The sequence below is a fragment of the Carcharodon carcharias genome, chromosome 11 (assembly GCF_017639515.1).
Source record: "Carcharodon carcharias isolate sCarCar2 chromosome 11, sCarCar2.pri, whole genome shotgun sequence".
Classification (NCBI taxonomy): Eukaryota; Metazoa; Chordata; class Chondrichthyes; order Lamniformes; family Lamnidae; genus Carcharodon; species Carcharodon carcharias.
This window is the reverse complement of record NC_054477.1, coordinates 165,334,055-165,353,039: the sequence shown is the minus strand read 5'-3', so window position 1 is coordinate 165,353,039 and position 18,985 is coordinate 165,334,055. Positions and strand designations below refer to the sequence as shown.

General features: G+C 52.0%; 1 protein-coding gene across 5 annotated transcripts in view; it reads left to right on the top strand.

Annotated features, from left to right (window-relative positions):
• Positions 1 to 18,985, top strand: part of atp11a (ATPase phospholipid transporting 11A) — a 375,081-nt gene that overhangs the window by 150,444 nt on the left and 205,652 nt on the right. For all 5 annotated transcript variants that reach the window (XM_041199613.1, XM_041199614.1, XM_041199610.1 and 2 more), the window contains 2 exons: positions 6,521 to 6,694; positions 12,365 to 12,525. In XM_041199613.1, coding sequence (XP_041055547.1) covers positions 6,521 to 6,694; positions 12,365 to 12,525 — 335 coding nt within the window. The remainder of the gene's footprint in view (positions 1 to 6,520; positions 6,695 to 12,364; positions 12,526 to 18,985) is intronic.

Sequence of the window (18,985 nt, the reverse complement as noted above, 5' to 3'; positions counted from 1 at the left end):
GGTGATGGGGGGGGGTCTGTGCTGTGAGGTGATGGGGGGGGGTCTGTGCTGTGAGGTGATGGGGGGGGGTCTGTGCTGTGAGAGGGGTGATGGGGGGGGGTCTGTGCTGTGAGGTGATGGGGGGGGGGTCTGTGCTGTGAGGTGATGGGGGGGGGTCTGTGCTGTGAGGTGATGGGGGGGGGTCTGTGCTGTGAGAGGGTGATGGGGGGGGTCTGTGCTGTGAGGTGATGGGGGGGGGTCTGTGCTGTGAGGTGATGGGGGGGGGTCTGTGCTGTGAGGGTGATGGGGGGGGGTCTGTGCTGTGAGAGGGTGATGGGGGGGGTCTGTGCTGTGAGGTGATGGGGGGGGGTCTGTGCTGTGAGGTGATGGGGGGGGGTCTGTGCTGTGAGGTGATGGGGGGGGGTCTGTGCTGTGAGGTGATGGGGGGGGGTCTGTGCTGTGAGAGGTGATGGGGGGGGGTCTGTGCTGTGAGGTGATGGGGGGGGGTCTGTGCTGTGAGGGTGATGGGGGGGGGTCTGTGCTGTGAGGTGATGGGGGGGGGTCTGTGCTGTGAGGTGATGGGGGGGGGTCTGTGCTGTGAGGTGATGGGGGGGGGTCTGTGCTGTGAGGTGATGGGGGGGGGTCTGTGCTGTGAGAGGGGTGATGGGGGGGGGTCTGTGCTGTGAGGTGATGGGGGGGGGTCTGTGCTGTGAGGTGATGGGGGGGGTCTGTGCTGTGAGGTGATGGGGGGGGGTCTGTGCTGTGAGGGTGATGGGGGGGGGGTCTGTGCTGTGAGGTGATGGGGGGGGGTCTGTGCTGTGAGGTGATGGGGGGGGGTCTGTGCTGTGAGGTGATGGGGGGGGGTCTGTGCTGTGAGGGTGATGGGGGGGGGTCTGTGCTGTGAGGTGATGGGGGGGGGGGTCTGTGCTGTGAGGTGATGGGGGGGGGTCTGTGCTGTGAGGTGATGGGGGGGGGTCTGTGCTGTGAGGTGATGGGGGGGGGTCTGTGCTGTGAGGGTGATGGGGGGGGGTCTGTGCTGTGAGGGTGATGGGGGGGGGTCTGTGCTGTGAGGTGATGGGGGGGGGTCTGTGCTGTGAGGTGATGGGGGGGGGTCTGTGCTGTGAGGTGATGGGGGGGGGTCTGTGCTGTGAGGTGATGGGGGGGGGTCTGTGCTGTGAGGTGATGGGGGGGGGGTCTGTGCTGTGAGGTGATGGGGGGGGGTCTGTGCTGTGAGGTGATGGGGGGGGGTCTGTGCTGTGAGGTGATGGGGGGGGGTCTGTGCTGTGAGGTGATGGGGGGGGGTCTGTGCTGTGAGGTGATGGGGGGGGGTCTGTGCTGTGAGGTGATGGGGGGGGGTCTGTGCTGTGAGAGGGGTGATGGGGGGGGGTCTGTGCTGTGAGAGGGGTGATGGGGGGGGGTCTGTGCTGTGAGGTGATGGGGGGGGGTCTGTGCTGTGAGGTGATGGGGGGGGGTCTGTGCTGTGAGGTGATGGGGGGGGGTCTGTGCTGTGAGGTGATGGGGGGGGGTCGGTGGTCGGCTCGTGAGGTGATGGGGGGGGTCTGTGCTGTGAGGTGATGGGGGGGGGTCTGTGCTGTGAGGTGATGGGGGGGGGTCTGTGCTGTGAGGTGATGGGGGGGGGTCTGTGCTGTGAGGTGATGGGGGGGGGTCTGTGCTGTGAGGTGATGGGGGGGGGTCTGTGCTGTGAGGTGATGGGGGGGGGTCTGTGCTGTGAGGTGATGGGGGGGGGTCTGTGCTGTGAGGGGTGATGGGGGGGGGTCTGTGCTGTGAGGTGATGGGGGGGGGTCTGTGCTGTGAGGTGATGGGGGGGGGTCTGTGCTGTGAGGTGATGGGGGGGGGTCTGTGCTGTGAGGTGATGGGGGGGGGGTCTGTGCTGTGAGAGGGGTGATGGGGGGGGGTCTGTGCTGTGAGGTGATGGGGGGGGGTCTGTGCTGTGAGAGGGGTGATGGGGGGGGGTCTGTGCTGTGAGGTGATGGGGGGGGGGTCTGTGCTGTGAGGTGATGGGGGGGGGTCTGTGCTGTGAGGTGATGGGGGGGGGTCTGTGCTGTGAGGTGATGGGGGGGGGTCTGTGCTGTGAGGTGATGGGGGGGGGTCTGTGCTGTGAGGTGATGGGGGGGGGTCTGTGCTGTGAGGTGATGGGGGGGGGTCTGTGCTGTGAGGTGATGGGGGGGGGTCTGTGCTGTGAGAGGGGTGATGGGGGGGGGTCTGTGCTGTGAGAGGGGTGATGGGGGGGGGTCTGTGCTGTGAGGTGATGGGGGGGGGTCTGTGCTGTGAGGTGATGGGGGGGGGTCTGTGCTGTGAGGTGATGGGGGGGGGTCTGTGCTGTGAGGTGATGGGGGGGGGTCTGTGCTGTGAGGTGATGGGGGGGGGTCTGTGCTGTGAGGTGATGGGGGGGGGTCTGTGCTGTGAGGTGATGGGGGGGGGTCTGTGCTGTGAGGTGATGGGGGGGGGTCTGTGCTGTGAGGTGATGGGGGGGGGTCTGTGCTGTGAGGTGATGGGGGGGGGTCTGTGCTGTGAGGTGATGGGGGGGGGTCTGTGCTGTGAGGTGATGGGGGGGGGTCTGTGCTGTGAGAGGGGTGATGGGGGGGGGTCTGTGCTGTGAGGTGATGGGGGGGGGTCTGTGCTGTGAGGTGATGGGGGGGGGTCTGTGCTGTGAGGTGATGGGGGGGGGTCTGTGCTGTGAGGTGATGGGGGGGGGTCTGTGCTGTGAGAGGGTGATGGGGGGGGGTCTGTGCTGTGAGGTGATGGGGGGGGTCTGTGCTGTGAGGGTGATGGGGGGGGGTCTGTGCTGTGAGGTGATGGGGGGGGGTCTGTGCTGTGAGGTGATGGGGGGGGGTCTGTGCTGTGAGGTGATGGGGGGGGGTCTGTGCTGTGAGGTGATGGGGGGGGGTCTGTGCTGTGAGAGGGGTGATGGGGGGGGGTCTGTGCTGTGAGGTGATGGGGGGGGGTCTGTGCTGTGAGGTGATGGGGGGGGGTCTGTGCTGTGAGAGGGGTGATGGGGGGGGTCTGTGCTGTGAGGTGATGGGGGGGGGTCTGTGCTGTGAGAGGGGTGATGGGGGGGGGTCTGTGCTGTGAGGTGATGGGGGGGGGTCTGTGCTGTGAGAGGGGTGATGGGGGGGGGTCTGTGCTGTGAGGTGATGGGGGGGGGGTCTGTGCTGTGAGGTGATGGGGGGGGGTCTGTGCTGTGAGAGGGGTGATGGGGGGGGGTCTGTGCTGTGAGGTGATGGGGGGGGGGTCTGTGCTGTGAGGTGATGGGGGGGGTCTGTGCTGTGAGAGGGGTGATGGGGGGGGGTCTGTGCTGTGAGGTGATGGGGGGGGGTCTGTGCTGTGAGAGGGGTGATGGGGGGGGGTCTGTGCTGTGAGGTGATGGGGGGGGGTCTGTGCTGTGAGGTGATGGGGGGGGTCTGTGCTGTGAGGTGATGGGGGGGGGGTCTGTGCTGTGAGGTGATGGGGGGGGGTCTGTGCTGTGAGGTGATGGGGGGGGGGTCTGTGCTGTGAGGTGATGGGGGGGGGTCTGTGCTGTGAGGTGATGGGTGGGGGTCTGTGCTGTGAGGTGATGGGGGGGGGTCTGTGCTGTGAGAGGGGTGATGGGGGGGGGTCTGTGCTGTGAGGTGATGGGGGGGGTCTGTGCTGTGAGGTGATGGGGGGGGGTCTGTGCTGTGAGAGGGGTGATGGGGGGGGGTCTGTGCTGTGAGAGGGGTGATGGGGGGGGGTCTGTGCTGTGAGGTGATGGGGGGGGGTCTGTGCTGTGACGTGATGGGGGGGGTCTGTGCTGTGAGGTGATGGGGGGGGGTCTGTGCTGTGACGTGATGGGGGGGGTCTGTGCTGTGAGAGGGGTGATGGGGGGGGGTCTGTGCTGTGAGAGGGGTGATGGGGGGGGGTCTGTGCTGTGAGGTGATGGGGGGGGGTCTGTGCTGTGAGGTGATGGGGGGGGGTCTGTGCTGTGAGGTGATGGGGGGGGGTCTGTGCTGTGAGGTGATGGGGGGGGGGTCTGTGCTGTGAGAGGGGTGATGGGGGGGGGGTCTGTGCTGTGAGAGGGTGATGGGGGGGGGTCTGTGCTGTGAGAGGGTGATGGGGGGGGGTCTGTGCTGTGAGGTGATGGGGGGGGGTCTGTGCTGTGAGGTGATGGGGGGGGGTCTGTGCTGTGAGGTGATGGGGGGGGTCTGTGCTGTGAGGTGATGGGGGGGGGTCTGTGCTGTGAGAGGGGTGATGGGGGGGGGTCTGTGCTGTGAGGTGATGGGGGGGGGTCTGTGCTGTGAGGTGATGGGGGGGGGGGTCTGTGCTGTGAGGTGATGGGGGGGGGTCTGTGCTGTGAGGTGATGGGGGGGGGTCTGTGCTGTGAGGTGATGGGGGGGGGTCTGTGCTGTGAGGTGATGGGGGGGGGTCTGTGCTGTGAGGTGATGGGGGGGGGTCTGTGCTGTGAGGTGATGGGGGGGGGTCTGTGCTGTGAGAGGGGTGATGGGGGGGGGTCTGTGCTGTGAGGTGATGGGGGGGGGTCTGTGCTGTGAGGTGATGGGGGGGGGTCTGTGCTGTGAGGTGATGGGGGGGGGTCTGTGCTGTGAGAGGGTGATGGGGGGGGGGTCTGTGCTGTGAGGTGATGGGGGGGGGTCTGTGCTGTGAGGTGATGGGGGGGGGTCTGTGCTGTGAGAGGGTGATGGGGGGGGGGTCTGTGCTGTGAGAGGGGTGATGGGGGGGGGTCTGTGCTGTGAGGTGATGGGGGGGGGTCTGTGCTGTGAGGTGATGGGGGGGGGTCTGTGCTGTGAGAGGGGTGATGGGGGGGGGTCTGTGCTGTGAGGTGATGGGGGGGGGTCTGTGCTGTGAGGTGATGGGGGGGGGTCTGTGCTTTGAGGTGATGGGGGGGGGTCTGTGCTGTGAGGTGATGGGGGGGGGTCTGTGCTGTGAGAGGGGTGATGGGGGGGGGTCTGTGCTGTGAGAGGGGTGATGGGGGGGGGTCTGTGCTGTGAGGTGATGGGGGGGGGTCTGTGCTGTGAGAGGGGTGATGGGGGGGGGTCTGTGCTGTGAGGTGATGGGGGGGGGTCTGTGCTGTGAGGTGATGGGGGGGGTCTGTGCTGTGAGGTGATGGGGGGGGGTCTGTGCTGTGAGAGGGGTGATGGGGGGGGGTCTGTGCTGTGAGAGGGGTGATGGGGGGGGTCTGTGCTGTGAGGTGATGGGGGGGGGGTCTGTGCTGTGAGGTGATGGGGGGGGGTCTGTGCTGTGAGAGGGTGATGGGGGGGGGTCTGTGCTGTGAGGTGATGGGGGGGGTCTGTGCTGTGAGAGGGGTGATGGGGGGGGGTCTGTGCTGTGAGAGGGGTGATGGGGGGGGGTCTGTGCTGTGAGGTGATGGGGGGGGTCTGTGCTGTGAGGTGATGGGGGGGGGTCTGTGCTGTGAGGTGATGGGGGGGGGGTCTGTGCTGTGAGAGGGGTGATGGGGGGGGGTCTGTGCTGTGAGGTGATGGGGGGGGGTCTGTGCTGTGAGGTGATGGGGGGGGGTCTGTGCTGTGAGGTGATGGGGGGGGGTCTGTGCTGTGAGGTGATGGGGGGGGGTCTGTGCTGTGAGAGGGGTGATGGGGGGGGGTCTGTGCTGTGAGGTGATGGGGGGGGGTCTGTGCTGTGAGGTGATGGGGGGGGTCTGTGCTGTGAGAGGGGTGATGGGGGGGGGTCTGTGCTGTGAGGTGATGGGGGGGGTCTGTGCTGTGAGAGGGGTGATGTGGGGGCTCTGTTCTGTGAGGTGATTGGGGTGAGGGGGGGGTCAGTGCGAGGCGATTTGCGGTGGGGGGGGTCAGTGCGAGGCGATTTGCGGTGGGGGTGGTCAGTGCGAGGCGATTTGCGGTGGGGGGGGTCAGTGCGAGGCGATTTGCGGTGGGGGGGGTCAGTGCGAGGCGATTTGCGGTGGGGGGGGTCAGTGCGAGGCGATTTGCGGTGGGGGGGGTCAGTGTGAGGCGATTTGCGGTGGGGGGGTCAGTGTGAGGTGATTGGGGTGGGGGGGCTCTGTGCTGTGTGGCGATTGGGGTGAGGGGGGGGTCAGTGCGAGGCGATTTGGGGTGGGGGGGGTCAGTGTGAGGCGATTTGCGGTGGGGGGGGGTCAGTGTGAGGCGATTTGGGGTGGGGGGACTGTGTGAGGGAAGGGTCTGTCCTGCTCTCCATTGAAGAATTTTTTAAACCTGTTTAGTGGCGGACTCCAGTGGTCTGCTTTAGAATTGCTGGTGAGGCCTTCGTGTGATTTTTTAACAAGCTGCCCGGTAACCCGACACTTGGGATGGGTGACCGTATCAGCCTGAGCTCGAGTCAGGACAGCACAGTGACCTCCCGCTTAGGGCCGCTGAGTTTCAGAGTTGGATACTGGCTTCCTGAGGTATAACATGACACTGTGATCCACTCACCTTCTGTGCTGACAGGATCCACTAGCCCTGTTTGTGGGGAACTAAGAAGTACTTGCTGTATTAATTGGTTCATGCTAAATTGTTTTGCTAGTTCTAATCCTGTGAATAATTTTGCTGATAATTATTTTACGTTTCTGTTATAGGTTGAATATGTTTTCACAGATAAAACAGGAACCCTGACTGAGAATAATATGGAGTTTATTGAGTGCTGCATTGATGGCCATGTCCATGTACAGTCCTCCATATCTAATGGTCAGAGCTTTTACAGTCATGCAGCAATTGATTTCATTGATGCACCTGTTGGAATAGCTGACCAGGTAAGGCTTGATTTGGAATCAAACTCAAGGAAAGTGTTGAGTTGGTGACTTCAGATTGTTTAGAAAGATGTTGAATTGCAGCTGTTTTCTTAGCTGCGAGATTTTTTAATGCAGTAAATAAGAGCTAGGAGAAGTCCATATGACCACTCGAGAAAGCTTTGCCATTCATTGAGATCATGGCTGAAGTCTACATTAACACCACTTCCCTTTGCCCTTTATTCTTTACTGCCCAAAAATCTACCAATCTCATTCCCGAATGTACTCAGCCACTTAACATAAGGATCATACAGACTCGAAACATTGGCTCTGTTTCTCTCTCCACAGATGCTGTCAGACCTACTGAGTTTTCCCAGCTTTTTCTGTTTTAATTTCTGATTTAATACATTGCAGCTCAGTCCCAAAGACTTAGTTGAATCAAACATGGAGAAATTTAACATTAAACAGACCCATTTAGCTGCATTGCTGATTGAAAAGAACACCAGCAGAACTTTGTTAAATCTTTTGACATCTGAGCAGTGTTATGATCCCAGCTGAGGTTACCCCTGCACAAGTCTGATCCCAGTGCTTTACTTTCTGTGACTGCTTCTCAGTTGTTCTCACCAATTATCTTCTTTCATACATGAAAATTGGTTTTCTACATTGATTAGGTTTTCCTTCAGTTGCTTGTTATTGTCAACAAGCATCTCATTTTTGGCCACAGTAATTTTCTGAAGTTGGTTAAGATCAACATGATCAACCACCTGCTGTAATACTAGCCAAATCATTACCCAGAATAAAATCCACCCCTTCAATGGGTGATTTAGGAATAACTCCCACCCTAACAATTTCATTTACAAAGTGATTTGTAAGTTAACTTCACATAAAGAAACAGGCTCATAAATTCCATTAATATCCCTTATCAATACTTTTTCTTTCATAAAACTAGCTGGAACACATATTGTATCATCAGCCACCATCAATGATTGATCTGCCCCTGTATCTCTCAAAATGTTAATCTGTTTACTTATTTTGTTGGGTGACTAAGGAAACATTTCTCCCTTTGAGACAAAACATTCAGACCCTCTGTGGTGACTTCCTTCACCAGTAATCAAAGAAGAATTCTCTGGACTACGTTGAACTATATCCCCCTTTCCTGTATGTTCTGAGGGAACACTTTTCACCTGTACTACTGCTACAGTTTTAACAAACATTTCCTTTTCTGATGTAACCTTTCCTGAGGATTCCTTTGGCATTCCTACTACTGTAATACATCTACCATTTAATTTCCAGCAGTCTTCCCTAACATGTCCCACCTTGTTACAATGAAAATACTTAAGGTGGAAGTGACATTCGAAAGCCTCAGTACCTTCCTTTCTGGTCTGAGGAGAAATTTCCTGAGAATTCTCAACTGTCCCTTCTCTTCTCTGGCTACTTACCTTCCTTTCATCTTCCCATCTTCTGTCCTTCTCAGATTTATGGGGATGACGGAAAAAGAGTTTAGATTTATTGACCAGTTCATAATTGTCAGCCATACCTGTTGCCTGTCTAGCTTTTTTAACCTTCTGATCTTCAACATGGGTTCTAACTACAAGAGGAAGTAAATCTTTAAATTCTTCCAAGAGAATTATTTCCCTGAGAGCTTCATATGTCCCCTCTACCTTTAATGCCTGTATCCATTGGTCAAAATTACTTTGTTTTACCCTCGCAAACTCAATATAGGTCTGACCCTTATATTCCAAAATTTCTGCCAGTATGCATCTGAGACTAACTCATACGCACTCAGAATATCGTTTTTCACTGCACCACAATCAACAGATACCTCTTTTGAAAGTGATGCATAAACCTCATGACTCTACCTAACAACTTACTCTGCAATAATAATATCCAGGTTTCATTTGGCCAGTTCATTTACCTAGATAGTTATTCAAACTAAATAAAGGAAGCTTCTACATCCCTTTCCTCAAATTTTGGAAGAGCTTGCACAAACTTAAACATCTCATCACGAGGTTTTAGGTTGCCGGTTTCTTCATCAGAACATTCCTCAGCATCTGAGATCTCTTTTTTAAGGTCCAGCTTTTTAAGCTGGTATTCTCTTTCACGTTCCTTCTCTCTTTCCTCCATTGTTAACTTCTCCCTTGAAGTCAAGTTTTCACATTTCCATTTCTCTTTGAAATACTCTCTCTTCCTTTTCTGCCCTTTTTCTTTTCCAACTCCACTTCTCCTTCTGTTGCCTTTGCCTCCAATTCAATTCTTTTCATTTGTAACGAAGACTTACTACCTCTAACTGTGGCTCTCTCCCTGGAGAACATGGTCTCTCTAATATTCCTTCCAGTTTTAAATGCTGTACTATTGTCTCAATTGTGTCTATTTTCCTTGCCGCTTTGGGTAATTTTAACTTCAAGTTATCCACCAATTCCATCAGCTTACTCTAGGTTACTTTCTGTAAACCAGTCAGGGTTACATTTTCCATCTGTATCATACCTCACAGCAACTCCAATTCCTATCTCCAGTACCATTTTACCTCCATGTACTTGTTAAAAAGATGCACTTATTCCACCAATGTACAAGGATTTCCAGTCCCAGACCAATTATTACTATATGTCCACTCACCCACTGTTTATGTTTTGAATCCCGAAAGAGCCCCCACTTTGTTACGATCTGAACTGAGGTTACCCCTGGACAAGCCTGATCCCAGAGTGGAACCCAGCTGGATAGATCCTAACTTATAATTTGCTTGTTTAGACATGTGGAGAGTGGCTACTGAACAGAGTCACCGGCATCAGCTGATGAGTTTTTAACAAAGGAATAAAACATTCAACAAGAAAAGATGAACTATATTACAATATTCCTTCACCCACACCTATACCTTTTACAGATATATACAGATTTGTAAGGATAACACAAGTTACAAAAGCTATCTTATACTTCAGAGTTCACAATAAATACACAGTCCATGTAAACCAATAGGCAACCCGTGGTCAGACACACCACAGTCTGAAACCAAGTGACAGATGCCACCTAAACTAGATGCTATGGGTCTCTCCTCAACGCCCCCCACCCCAATCTGTTTCACTGAACTCCATCTTTCGCATGAGGGTTTCCAATTTCCACTCCCCAAGAACTTGCCTTGGTCTCTTCTCCCAAATCAATGCTTTTTCTCAGATGCCTTTCACAAGGGTTGAACTCTCCTTCTGATGTTCCTGTCCCCTGGGGCACCGCATGCATTCAAGCTTCCTTCCGTGCAGTCTCACATGCCCATAGCAAAGAGTTACAGACCTTCAGTTGTCTCTTTGGACCTTCTTGCCTCTTGCAAACTGTTCTTACTTTAAATCTGCTTTCAGCAGCTTTTGTCTCTTTAAATCTGTGGCTTGGCGCCTTTCTCTCTGCCCCTCACTCTTAACTTCATTAACAGGACCTTTTCCAGGTTCCTGTCCTTCCTTTGACTTGAAGGTCTCCTTGGGAATTTCCCCTGTTCGACTCCCTTGGATTTTTCAGGTGTTTTCTTTTGCTTGGAGCTGGCTATCTGCCCCTTCTAGTCTGCTTCTTTGGCAGCTGTTTTCAAAACCAACTGAACTCCAACAGCTTCCAGAACAAACTGCTGTTTGTCTTCTGTGTCTGTGGGAGGGTCCTGCCTCTCTGGGCCCCTGTTGCTAGGCAACAGCCCAATTCTTCCACCCTTGTTTGTTCACCTTAGCTGCAACAGTGAAGGGCTCATTAGAAATGCAAGCACCTTTTAGAAGTGAAACTGAAACTCAATTTGACCTTTTCTTAATACACAGATACAGAAATACAAATCAAACTTAAACATTAAAGCTAAAACTCATTCCTAGCGCCTACAAATACCAATATAGCTTCCTTAAACTATATCTATTTCTTTACAGCAGAAACAGTGAAACTTGAATTAATTTTATCAGTCACAGACCAGGGACAAAAAGAGCAATGTGAAGAACTTTGGCAACAAAATTTACCCAAACAGGATCTAACTTAATCAACAGGTCAAGCAGCATCTGTGGAGAGAGAAACAGAGTCCATATGACCCTTCTTCATAGCTGATTTCCAGCATCCACAGTATTTTGCTTTTATCTAGCTTAATTAGATTAGTGTCATAATCAAGATGCATGTATGTTATTTATAACTCAGAAACCAATTGATCCTTTCGCACAGCTAGCTGCATTGCTAAAAGTAATTTGCCATTAAAATACAGCCCTCCCAAACACAAGGTAAGCTGTACCAATGAGCTGTCAAACTAAGACAAAGAAACTGTCAACAATGCAACTTTAAACATCCCAGTAACAGGGCCAAGTTGCAAGTTCATACAAGGGTAAAACTAAGAATTCTTTGTATATTAAAACGATTCAGAGCTAGGAAGGGTGATGGAAGCAATTCAAAAGTAACTTTCAAAATGGAATTGGATAAATACTCCAAAAGAAATTTATAGGGTTATGGGGAAAATCAGGGAGTAGGATGGTGGATAGCTCTGTCAAAGAACTGGCACAGGCACGATAGGCTGAATGGCCTCCTTGGGTACTATAAGATCCTGTGATCAATGATCAGGCAGTCTGCCATGTGAGGTGGCTCAGTTCTCAGTCATAGGCACGTTTGTAACATCCAGAATGGTTTCGCACTCAAAGATATCAAATTAAATATTAAATCAGAAGAACAGGTGCCGAGGTCAGGTTGGTGGGCTGGTCACTGGGTGTGCCGGAGGACTGGTGGCTGGGTAAGGCTGGCCGTGGGTGACTGACCGGCTGGTGGCCGGGTAAGGCTGGCCGTGGGTGACTGACCAGCTGGTGGCCGGGTGTGGCTGGCCTGGGTGACTGACCGGCTGGTGACCGGGTGTGGCTGGCCGTGGGTGACTGACCGGCTGGTGGCCGGGTACGGCTGGCCTGGGTGACTGACCGGCTGGTGGCCGGGTAAGGCTGGCCTGGGTGACTGACCGGCTGGTGACCGGGTGTGGCTGGCCATGGGTGACTGACCGGCTGGTGGCCGGGTAAGGCTGGCCTGGGTGACTGACCGGCTGGTGACCGGGTGTGGCTGGCCATGGGTGACTGACCGGCTGGTGGCCGGGTAAGGCTGGCCTGGGTGACTGACCAGCTGGTGGCTGGGTGTGGCTGGCCGTGGGTGACTGACCGGCTGGTGACCGGGTATGGCTGGCTATGGGTGACTGACCGGCCGGTGGCTGGGTGTGACTGGCCGTGGGTGACTGACCGGCTGGTGGCTGGGTGTGGCTGGCCGTGGGTGACTGACCGGCTGGTGACCGGGTATGGCTGGCAGTGGGTGACTGACCGGCTGGTGGCTGGGTGCGGCTGGCCATGGGTGACTGACCGGCTGGTGGCTGGGTATGGCTGGAAGGTAGGTCTGGCTGATAAAGCTTACAATGCAAGTCACTACTGCTGTATTTGTACTTATCAAAGTGGCAGACTTAACATAAGCTGAGGGAAGGGCTGGTTTCAAGGCTTTACTAAATGCCATGCCTTTGGAGTGGCGATGAAAATAGTTAAAGCCATATTAAATTCTAGGCTAGAGCTCTGATAAAAGCCTTTCTGATTACTTATGTTAGAAGTATGAAAGTAGGATACGTTTATTCTTGGACATGTCAGCAAACTAGGGTAGTTGACCTATTGGCAAATGCCTAGGAGATCTGTCCCGTCACTGTTTTAATTATCAGGCATTCATTTGGTTGTGTCCTAGGAAAGAAAGGAGCTGTTTTTCCGTGCACTCTGCCTTTGCCACACAGTCCAGGTTAAGCGAGAAGACCAAACTGATTATCAGAAGCAACACCAGGATGGGAGATCCTCAGTTTACATTTCCTCTTCGCCAGATGAAATTGCTCTGGTTGAAGGTGTAAAGAGGTACCAAACAACTTGAATTGGATCTAAATGGTTTAGGAGCAGGGGTGGGATGGCGGGGGGGGGCAATTGCATGTTTTGTAAATGTTGGGCTTTGCAGTCTGTTTTCAACTCTGGATAGTGATACATATTCGAAAGGTCTATCATTACATCTACAAAGAACAAAGCAATAATCCTGAGTCTCTGCACTCAGGTTGTCAGGAAAAATAGCAAAAACTATTCCCTTTTTTTAAGCATTAGTTACCATTAAGTCTGATACCAGAATATTGTGTTTACTTTCAACCCCGCCCCAGCTATGGCTGCATTTGAATCCATATGTCAGAAACATCTAGCCCATGAGCCACTTCTTGCGAAATGTTTAACCCATCACACCAGCCAAAACCTTTTCATGTTTAATACATAAAGCAACAGCAACAGTGAGATACTTAGTACCTGGAGAAAGCCAACAGTCCTGAGAGAAAAACTCATTCCTTCTCCTGATCAAATTCTAGCTGTGATGAGTCAGCACTATGTCAATAAACTAGGATTTTTTAATTGAGCCATTTTCTCTTCGAGCTATCCACCCAGAATAGACAAATGGGAACAATTTCTAGGGAGTCATTAGTAAGCGAGAGGCCCTAAGTGCTGTTGCATGTCAAATATACAGGCATTGTGTACTCAGGAATGACCCTTCCCATTGTGCTCTACAGCTCTGAAACTATCTTCCAAATAGAGCACTGAAACTGGACCTCTCCAAACTCTCCAAGGGGTGTTTATTCCAGGGAACAAATCTCAGATTCTTTTTAAAGGTGTCAACCTTGACCTCGTGGCAATATTCTTATTGCTGTTAATGGGATCTTGCTATGTGCTGCATTTTCTTATGTTACAACAGCGACTGCACTTTAAAGAAAGGTTAAGTGGCTTGAAGTGCTTTGAATGTTCTGAAATGTGAAAAGTGTTATGGATGATTGACATCCTTCCATCTGCGAGGGATGGTGAGGTCAGCTGAGATCATCTGCACTTTTTTGGATGGCTGAACAAGATGATTCTGAAAAGCAAACTGTGCCACAAGCGTCCCACATGAAGTTGTGCCTTGTCGGTGGTGCGGGGTGTTATTTGCTGATGCCTTGTTAGCGAGACTGGCATTTGCCTTGGAGCTTCTGAAACCACGTGTAATCGTGGTGGCGAGCCCCTGCCCACCGCTGGTGTCACCATCTGTTAGCTATAGCTCCCTACTTGTCGTGATGGATGTTGAGGGCTTTGGCTGCCCTGCTGGTCTCTTGGCATAGGCCATCTCTCCATATAGCATATCCTTGGGATGTGGCCATCTTCCTTCCTGGGAACATGCCCAGGCCAGCAAAGCCTTCTCTGCTTGATTAGCACAAGCATACTTGGGCAGTTGCCCTAGAAAGGACTGAATCATCGATGACTTTGCCTCTCCATGCGATGCCAAGGATGCATTGTAGACGTTGGTGATGGAAGTTATTGAGCCTTTGACTTGGATGAAAGGACTGAAGGTATGGTTGCTAAGTTTGCTGATGATACAAAGATAGGAAAGTAAGTTGTGAAGAGGGCATAAAGAGGCTACAAGGGGATATAGACAGGTTAGGTGAGTATAATGTGGGAAAATGTGAAACTGTCCATTTTGGCAGGAAGAATAAAATGAAGCATATTACCTGAATGGTGAGAGATTGCAGAGCTCTGAGACGCAGAGGGATCCAGGTGTCCTAGTGCATGAATTACAAAAGGTCAGTCTGTAGGTACAGCAAGTAATGAGGAAAGCTAATAGAATGTAATCATTTATTCCAAGGGCCCAAGCTCAGAGCGAGGGGGTGCATGCCCACGATTGCTGCTACAATCTTGTGGGTTTGCCCCTCCAGAACAGTCACCAGTCTGCCCATAGAGGAAGCTTGGCGCTCAGAGTGGGCAATCACAGTGCATATGGCCTGGTTGGAGACTTCCATAGTCCGTGCCAGAGCACGCAACCTCTCTGGTATCTCTGCCAAATCTCCACGCACCTTGGGCTGGATATCTAGCGGCTGCCACCTTCTGGATGACTCCAAAGGCTTATCATCTGACTTGGACTTGATCTTTGGATCACCTCAAACACTCCTCTGACTGCCCGAGGCCTGTTCCACCACCCTCTAGCAGCTGCATGTGCAAATGTGAAATACCTTCACCAGACTGTGCTGGCCCTCTTTCTGCTGAACTATTCCCTGCTGAGGTGCCAGTATCTGCACTGGTGCCTGGCAATGGGAGAGGATGTGAGACTTCCTCTTCCTCCTTGGAAGCTAGCACGGCTTCAGTCACTCTCAGGGCTAGCAGTCACATCAGTCAATGGTTCACCTGTGCAGGAGACAGAATAAAGGACGTTAATGGCCTTTTACAACCTTCATGGGGTGTGTGAGGACACAAGGTTCAACTTCATTAACATTATTAGTATCAGATCAGCCATGATCTTATGAAATGGTGGAGCAGGCTCGAGGGGCTTAATGGCCTACTCCTGCTCCTTGTTCATGTGAACATGTTCGTATTATATTGATAATGAGGTGTGACTCCTTGCAACCATTGAACCACTTATCACATTGTCACGTGGTTTCCACCACAAAGCATTCAAGCCTTGGAACACCCAGAACAATATTCAATTCATAAGAGCGTGCCAGGCATCATACACCCTCCCCTTAGCTCTCTCCCCATTTCTGTTCCAACTCTGGATAATGCCTCTTGTAATTTCACCACCCAGATTCTTCTTTCAATTTTGCCTCTGCCAATTGACCAGCTCCATTTGTTTGATGTCCCCTGTGGAATCTCCTCAGGTGGGTGGGGGGGCGGGTGGTGAGGATTGCCAGTTCGAGTATGCCTCCTGCAGTCCTGTTCCTCTCGCTGGCACCTTACAAGGAGGTGTGACAGTGCGATAATTTTCATTTCTTCACACTGCCATGAGCTGTGAGGAATGCATCGTCTGCACAATGATTGGCAGACAACCCCCACCCCCCCCATCCACCTCTGACCCACCAAACAGCCCTGACACAACACCACCTCCACATAGGCATCAGGGCTAATGACAGGGTCATTTGTGCATAATGTTGCCACAGACGTCTGAGCTGCTTCTAAGGCATGACCCTATTGAGCATTCCCTTTACCTTCCGTGTACACTGATGGACAGATCTCAAAAGGTCATTCAGCCTCTTCCAGCATTACCTCCAGTTTCAAGGCACCACATCCACACTGCTGACCTCTGCGGCCACTTCTGTTGAATGCAGGAGATCTTCTCCTCCTGTCCACTAGCGCTAAAACCTCACACCTGGTGCTCACAGTCTGGAGGGGAGCTTGGAGGGAGTCATCATCAAAACATGAGGTGGTTTGGCACCTTCTTCCCTCCCTCTCCCCTCACTTCCTTCTGTCAGCCCTCTATGGAGGAAGAAATATGTTATAATGATTCAGCTGCTCCATGTTCACATCTTTCCCATTGGGTTCATACTTACAATGCATGCTTTGTGTGTTCCCTGCCAAAAACCCTTAATACTGATCCTCTGTGGAATTTTGAAACTTATTCAGCTTAATGAAAACTTACATGAGCCAATGTCTGTAAATCTTTCCAAAGTTCAAAAACTCCTGCTTCATTCCAACACCAGTAAAATCACAACTACACCTGACACTGGGCCATGCCAGATGCCCTTTTAAATTCATGGCCGTGACCTCCTTCTGGGTCATGGCCTGCAAATTTAGATGCTGGACTCCCCGCCCTCCATCTCTGATAGGGCGGAAAGACAACACTCAAGCAACGTCACAGGCTGGAAATCTACCCGGCAGCCAGTAATTGGCATTATATCGCGGGCAGCGATGGTGGGAATTGGCTAGCCACCAGCTTCCAGGTCCAACTCCCACCCACCGAAATGCTGCATTTTATACAGCCCTTGGTTTCAGCAATTCTTCTCCAAAGTAACTCCAATTGCAACCTTCTGATTGAAACTATATTAGTTTCATAACATAAGAAATAGGAGCAGAAGTAGACCACAAAGCCCATCGAGCCTGCTTCACCATTCAATACGATCATGGTTGATCTTGGACTTCAACTCCATTTTCCCGCCCACTCCACATATCCCTTAATTCCCCAAGAATTAAGAGACCAAAAATCTGTCTCTCTCTCTCAGCCTTAAATGTATTCATCGATGGAGCATCCACTACCCTCTGGGTTAGAGAATTCCAAAGATTCACAACCCTTTGAGTGAAGAAAGTTCTCATCTCAGTCCTGAATGATGGGCTCCTTATCCGGAGACTGTGCCGTGTTTTAGATTCCCTGACCAATGGAAACAATCCTGCAGCATCTATCCTATCAAACCCTTTCAGAGTTTTGTAGCTTTCAATGAGATCACCTTTCATTCTAAACTCCAGAGAATAAGCCCAGCTGACTCAGCCTCTCATCATAGGTCACCCTCCTCATCCCAACCACCAATTCGGTGAACCTTTGCTGTACCACCTCCAATGCAATTATCCTTTAAATGCAGAGACCAAAACTGTGCACACTACTCCTGATGCGATCTCACCAAAACCCTGTACAACTGTAGCAAGACTTCCTTGTTCTTTCACTCCAATCCCCTTTCAGTAAAGGCCAACATGCCATTTGCCTTCCTAATAGCTTGCTGCACCTGCATGCTAACTTCCTCTGTTCCTTGTACCAGCACACCCAAGTCTCCTTGAACATCAACACTTAAAAGTTTCTTACCTTTTTAAAAAAAAATGTTGTTTTACTCTTACAACCAAAGTGAATAACTTCACATTTCCCTATATTATACTCCCATCAGTCATCTTGTTGCCTACTTACCTAACCTGTCTGTACCTCTCTGCAGACTGTGGTCCCCACTGCTTACCTTCCTGCCTAACTTGGTATCATCAGCAAACTTACATACAGTACTCTCTCTCTCTCTCTCCTCATCTAAGTCATTAATATAGATCGTAAATAGTAGAGGCCCCAGCACTAATCTTTGCGGCACTCCACTAGTCACTGCCTGTCAGCTTGTAAAAGCCCCATTTATGCCCACTCTGTTTTTTCTCTGTTAACCTGTCCTCTGTCCATGCTGATATATTACTCCCAACTCCATGAGCCCTTATTTTGCCTAAAGTCATTCAAGGAGGGAGTGCTGTTCAGGTCCTACAGCAGCTATATGTTGCCAAGGCTAATCAGTTAACAGTGGTTTAAAGCCTTCCAAGGATGAACCCATCATCAGGGTAGGTGGTGAGTACTGATACTTCCCTAATCATTAAGAAAGCATTGAACTTAAGAGAAATTATCTGAGAAAAAAAGGTGCTGAGGTCTTCAGGAAGCAAAAGGTGAGAGAAACAAATAATTGAGAGAATGTGTCTGCACTCTACTCCTCCTGGAATCTTGTAACAATGTTTGTCACAGGAATGTCTGCCATGTCGTACACTTGTGATGCCCTCTTCATGTCGCTAGTCTATACCCTAGCCCGAGTCAGTTCCATCCCCTTGGTTATCCTCCTGGTCAGATGAGACTTCTCACTCCTCCTGGTCTCCCTTGGGCAACACATGCCCCTTTTGTAATGTTAGGTCATGCAGGCGCAGTGGACGATGATGATGATTCTGGACACATTGTGGTGAGTGTTGGAAAGCTCTGGCTAAGCTGTCCAAACATTGGAAACACACTTACCATCTGGTCTATCAAGGATCTGGTGGTGGAATGTGCAGCATCGTATCTTTCTATGTGGGTGGTGAACAGGTGTTATGAGTCACACCTTCTGGGGGTATCCCTTGTCTTGGAGAAGTCAATCCTGTAATCACAGAGGTCTCTCAAAACTCTGTGGTGCCTGTGAGGACATAAAGATGCAAGAATTGAGAAAGCTCCCTGGGTACATAGCACAAACATCCAGGATTTTCCATCTGTGATCACAAATTAGTTGTATGCTCAGAGAGTGAAATCCTTTTCAATTGATGAATCTCAAGCTGCTGTCTGGTTACTCTGCAGTCGATAGTGCCTTGGAATGGTGGGAAACCAGATAGTTCTTCCAAATCCTACAGCTCTGGCAGCCTGGCTTTCAGCATCCATGCAGAACTGAACGTACTGGTGGGCTGTAGTGAAAAGGGCATCTGTCACCTCCCTTATGCATTTGTCTCTCGCTGGTTGGGAGATGCCACAAAAGGTCCCCAGTGGAGCCCTCGAAGAACCCACTGGCAAAAAGATTCAGTGCAGTGGTTACCTTCAAAGCCACCAGAATGGGATGCCCTCCAAGTCCTTGCAGCATCAGTTCTTCATGCAGGAAATGGCACATCCCTGGACAATTGAAGGCGCCTGTGGCATTCCTTTTGCTCATCTCCATGGCCTGAATTTTTTGTTAGTGAGGTGCGTGTGATCACCGGGCCCAGAAGTGGACAGGAAATGGGCCCCTGGACACAATTTCACACTGACTGGCCAATTAACAGCCAGCCCATGTGAAACACGTGCTGAGAAATGTTCAGTGCTGCCAGA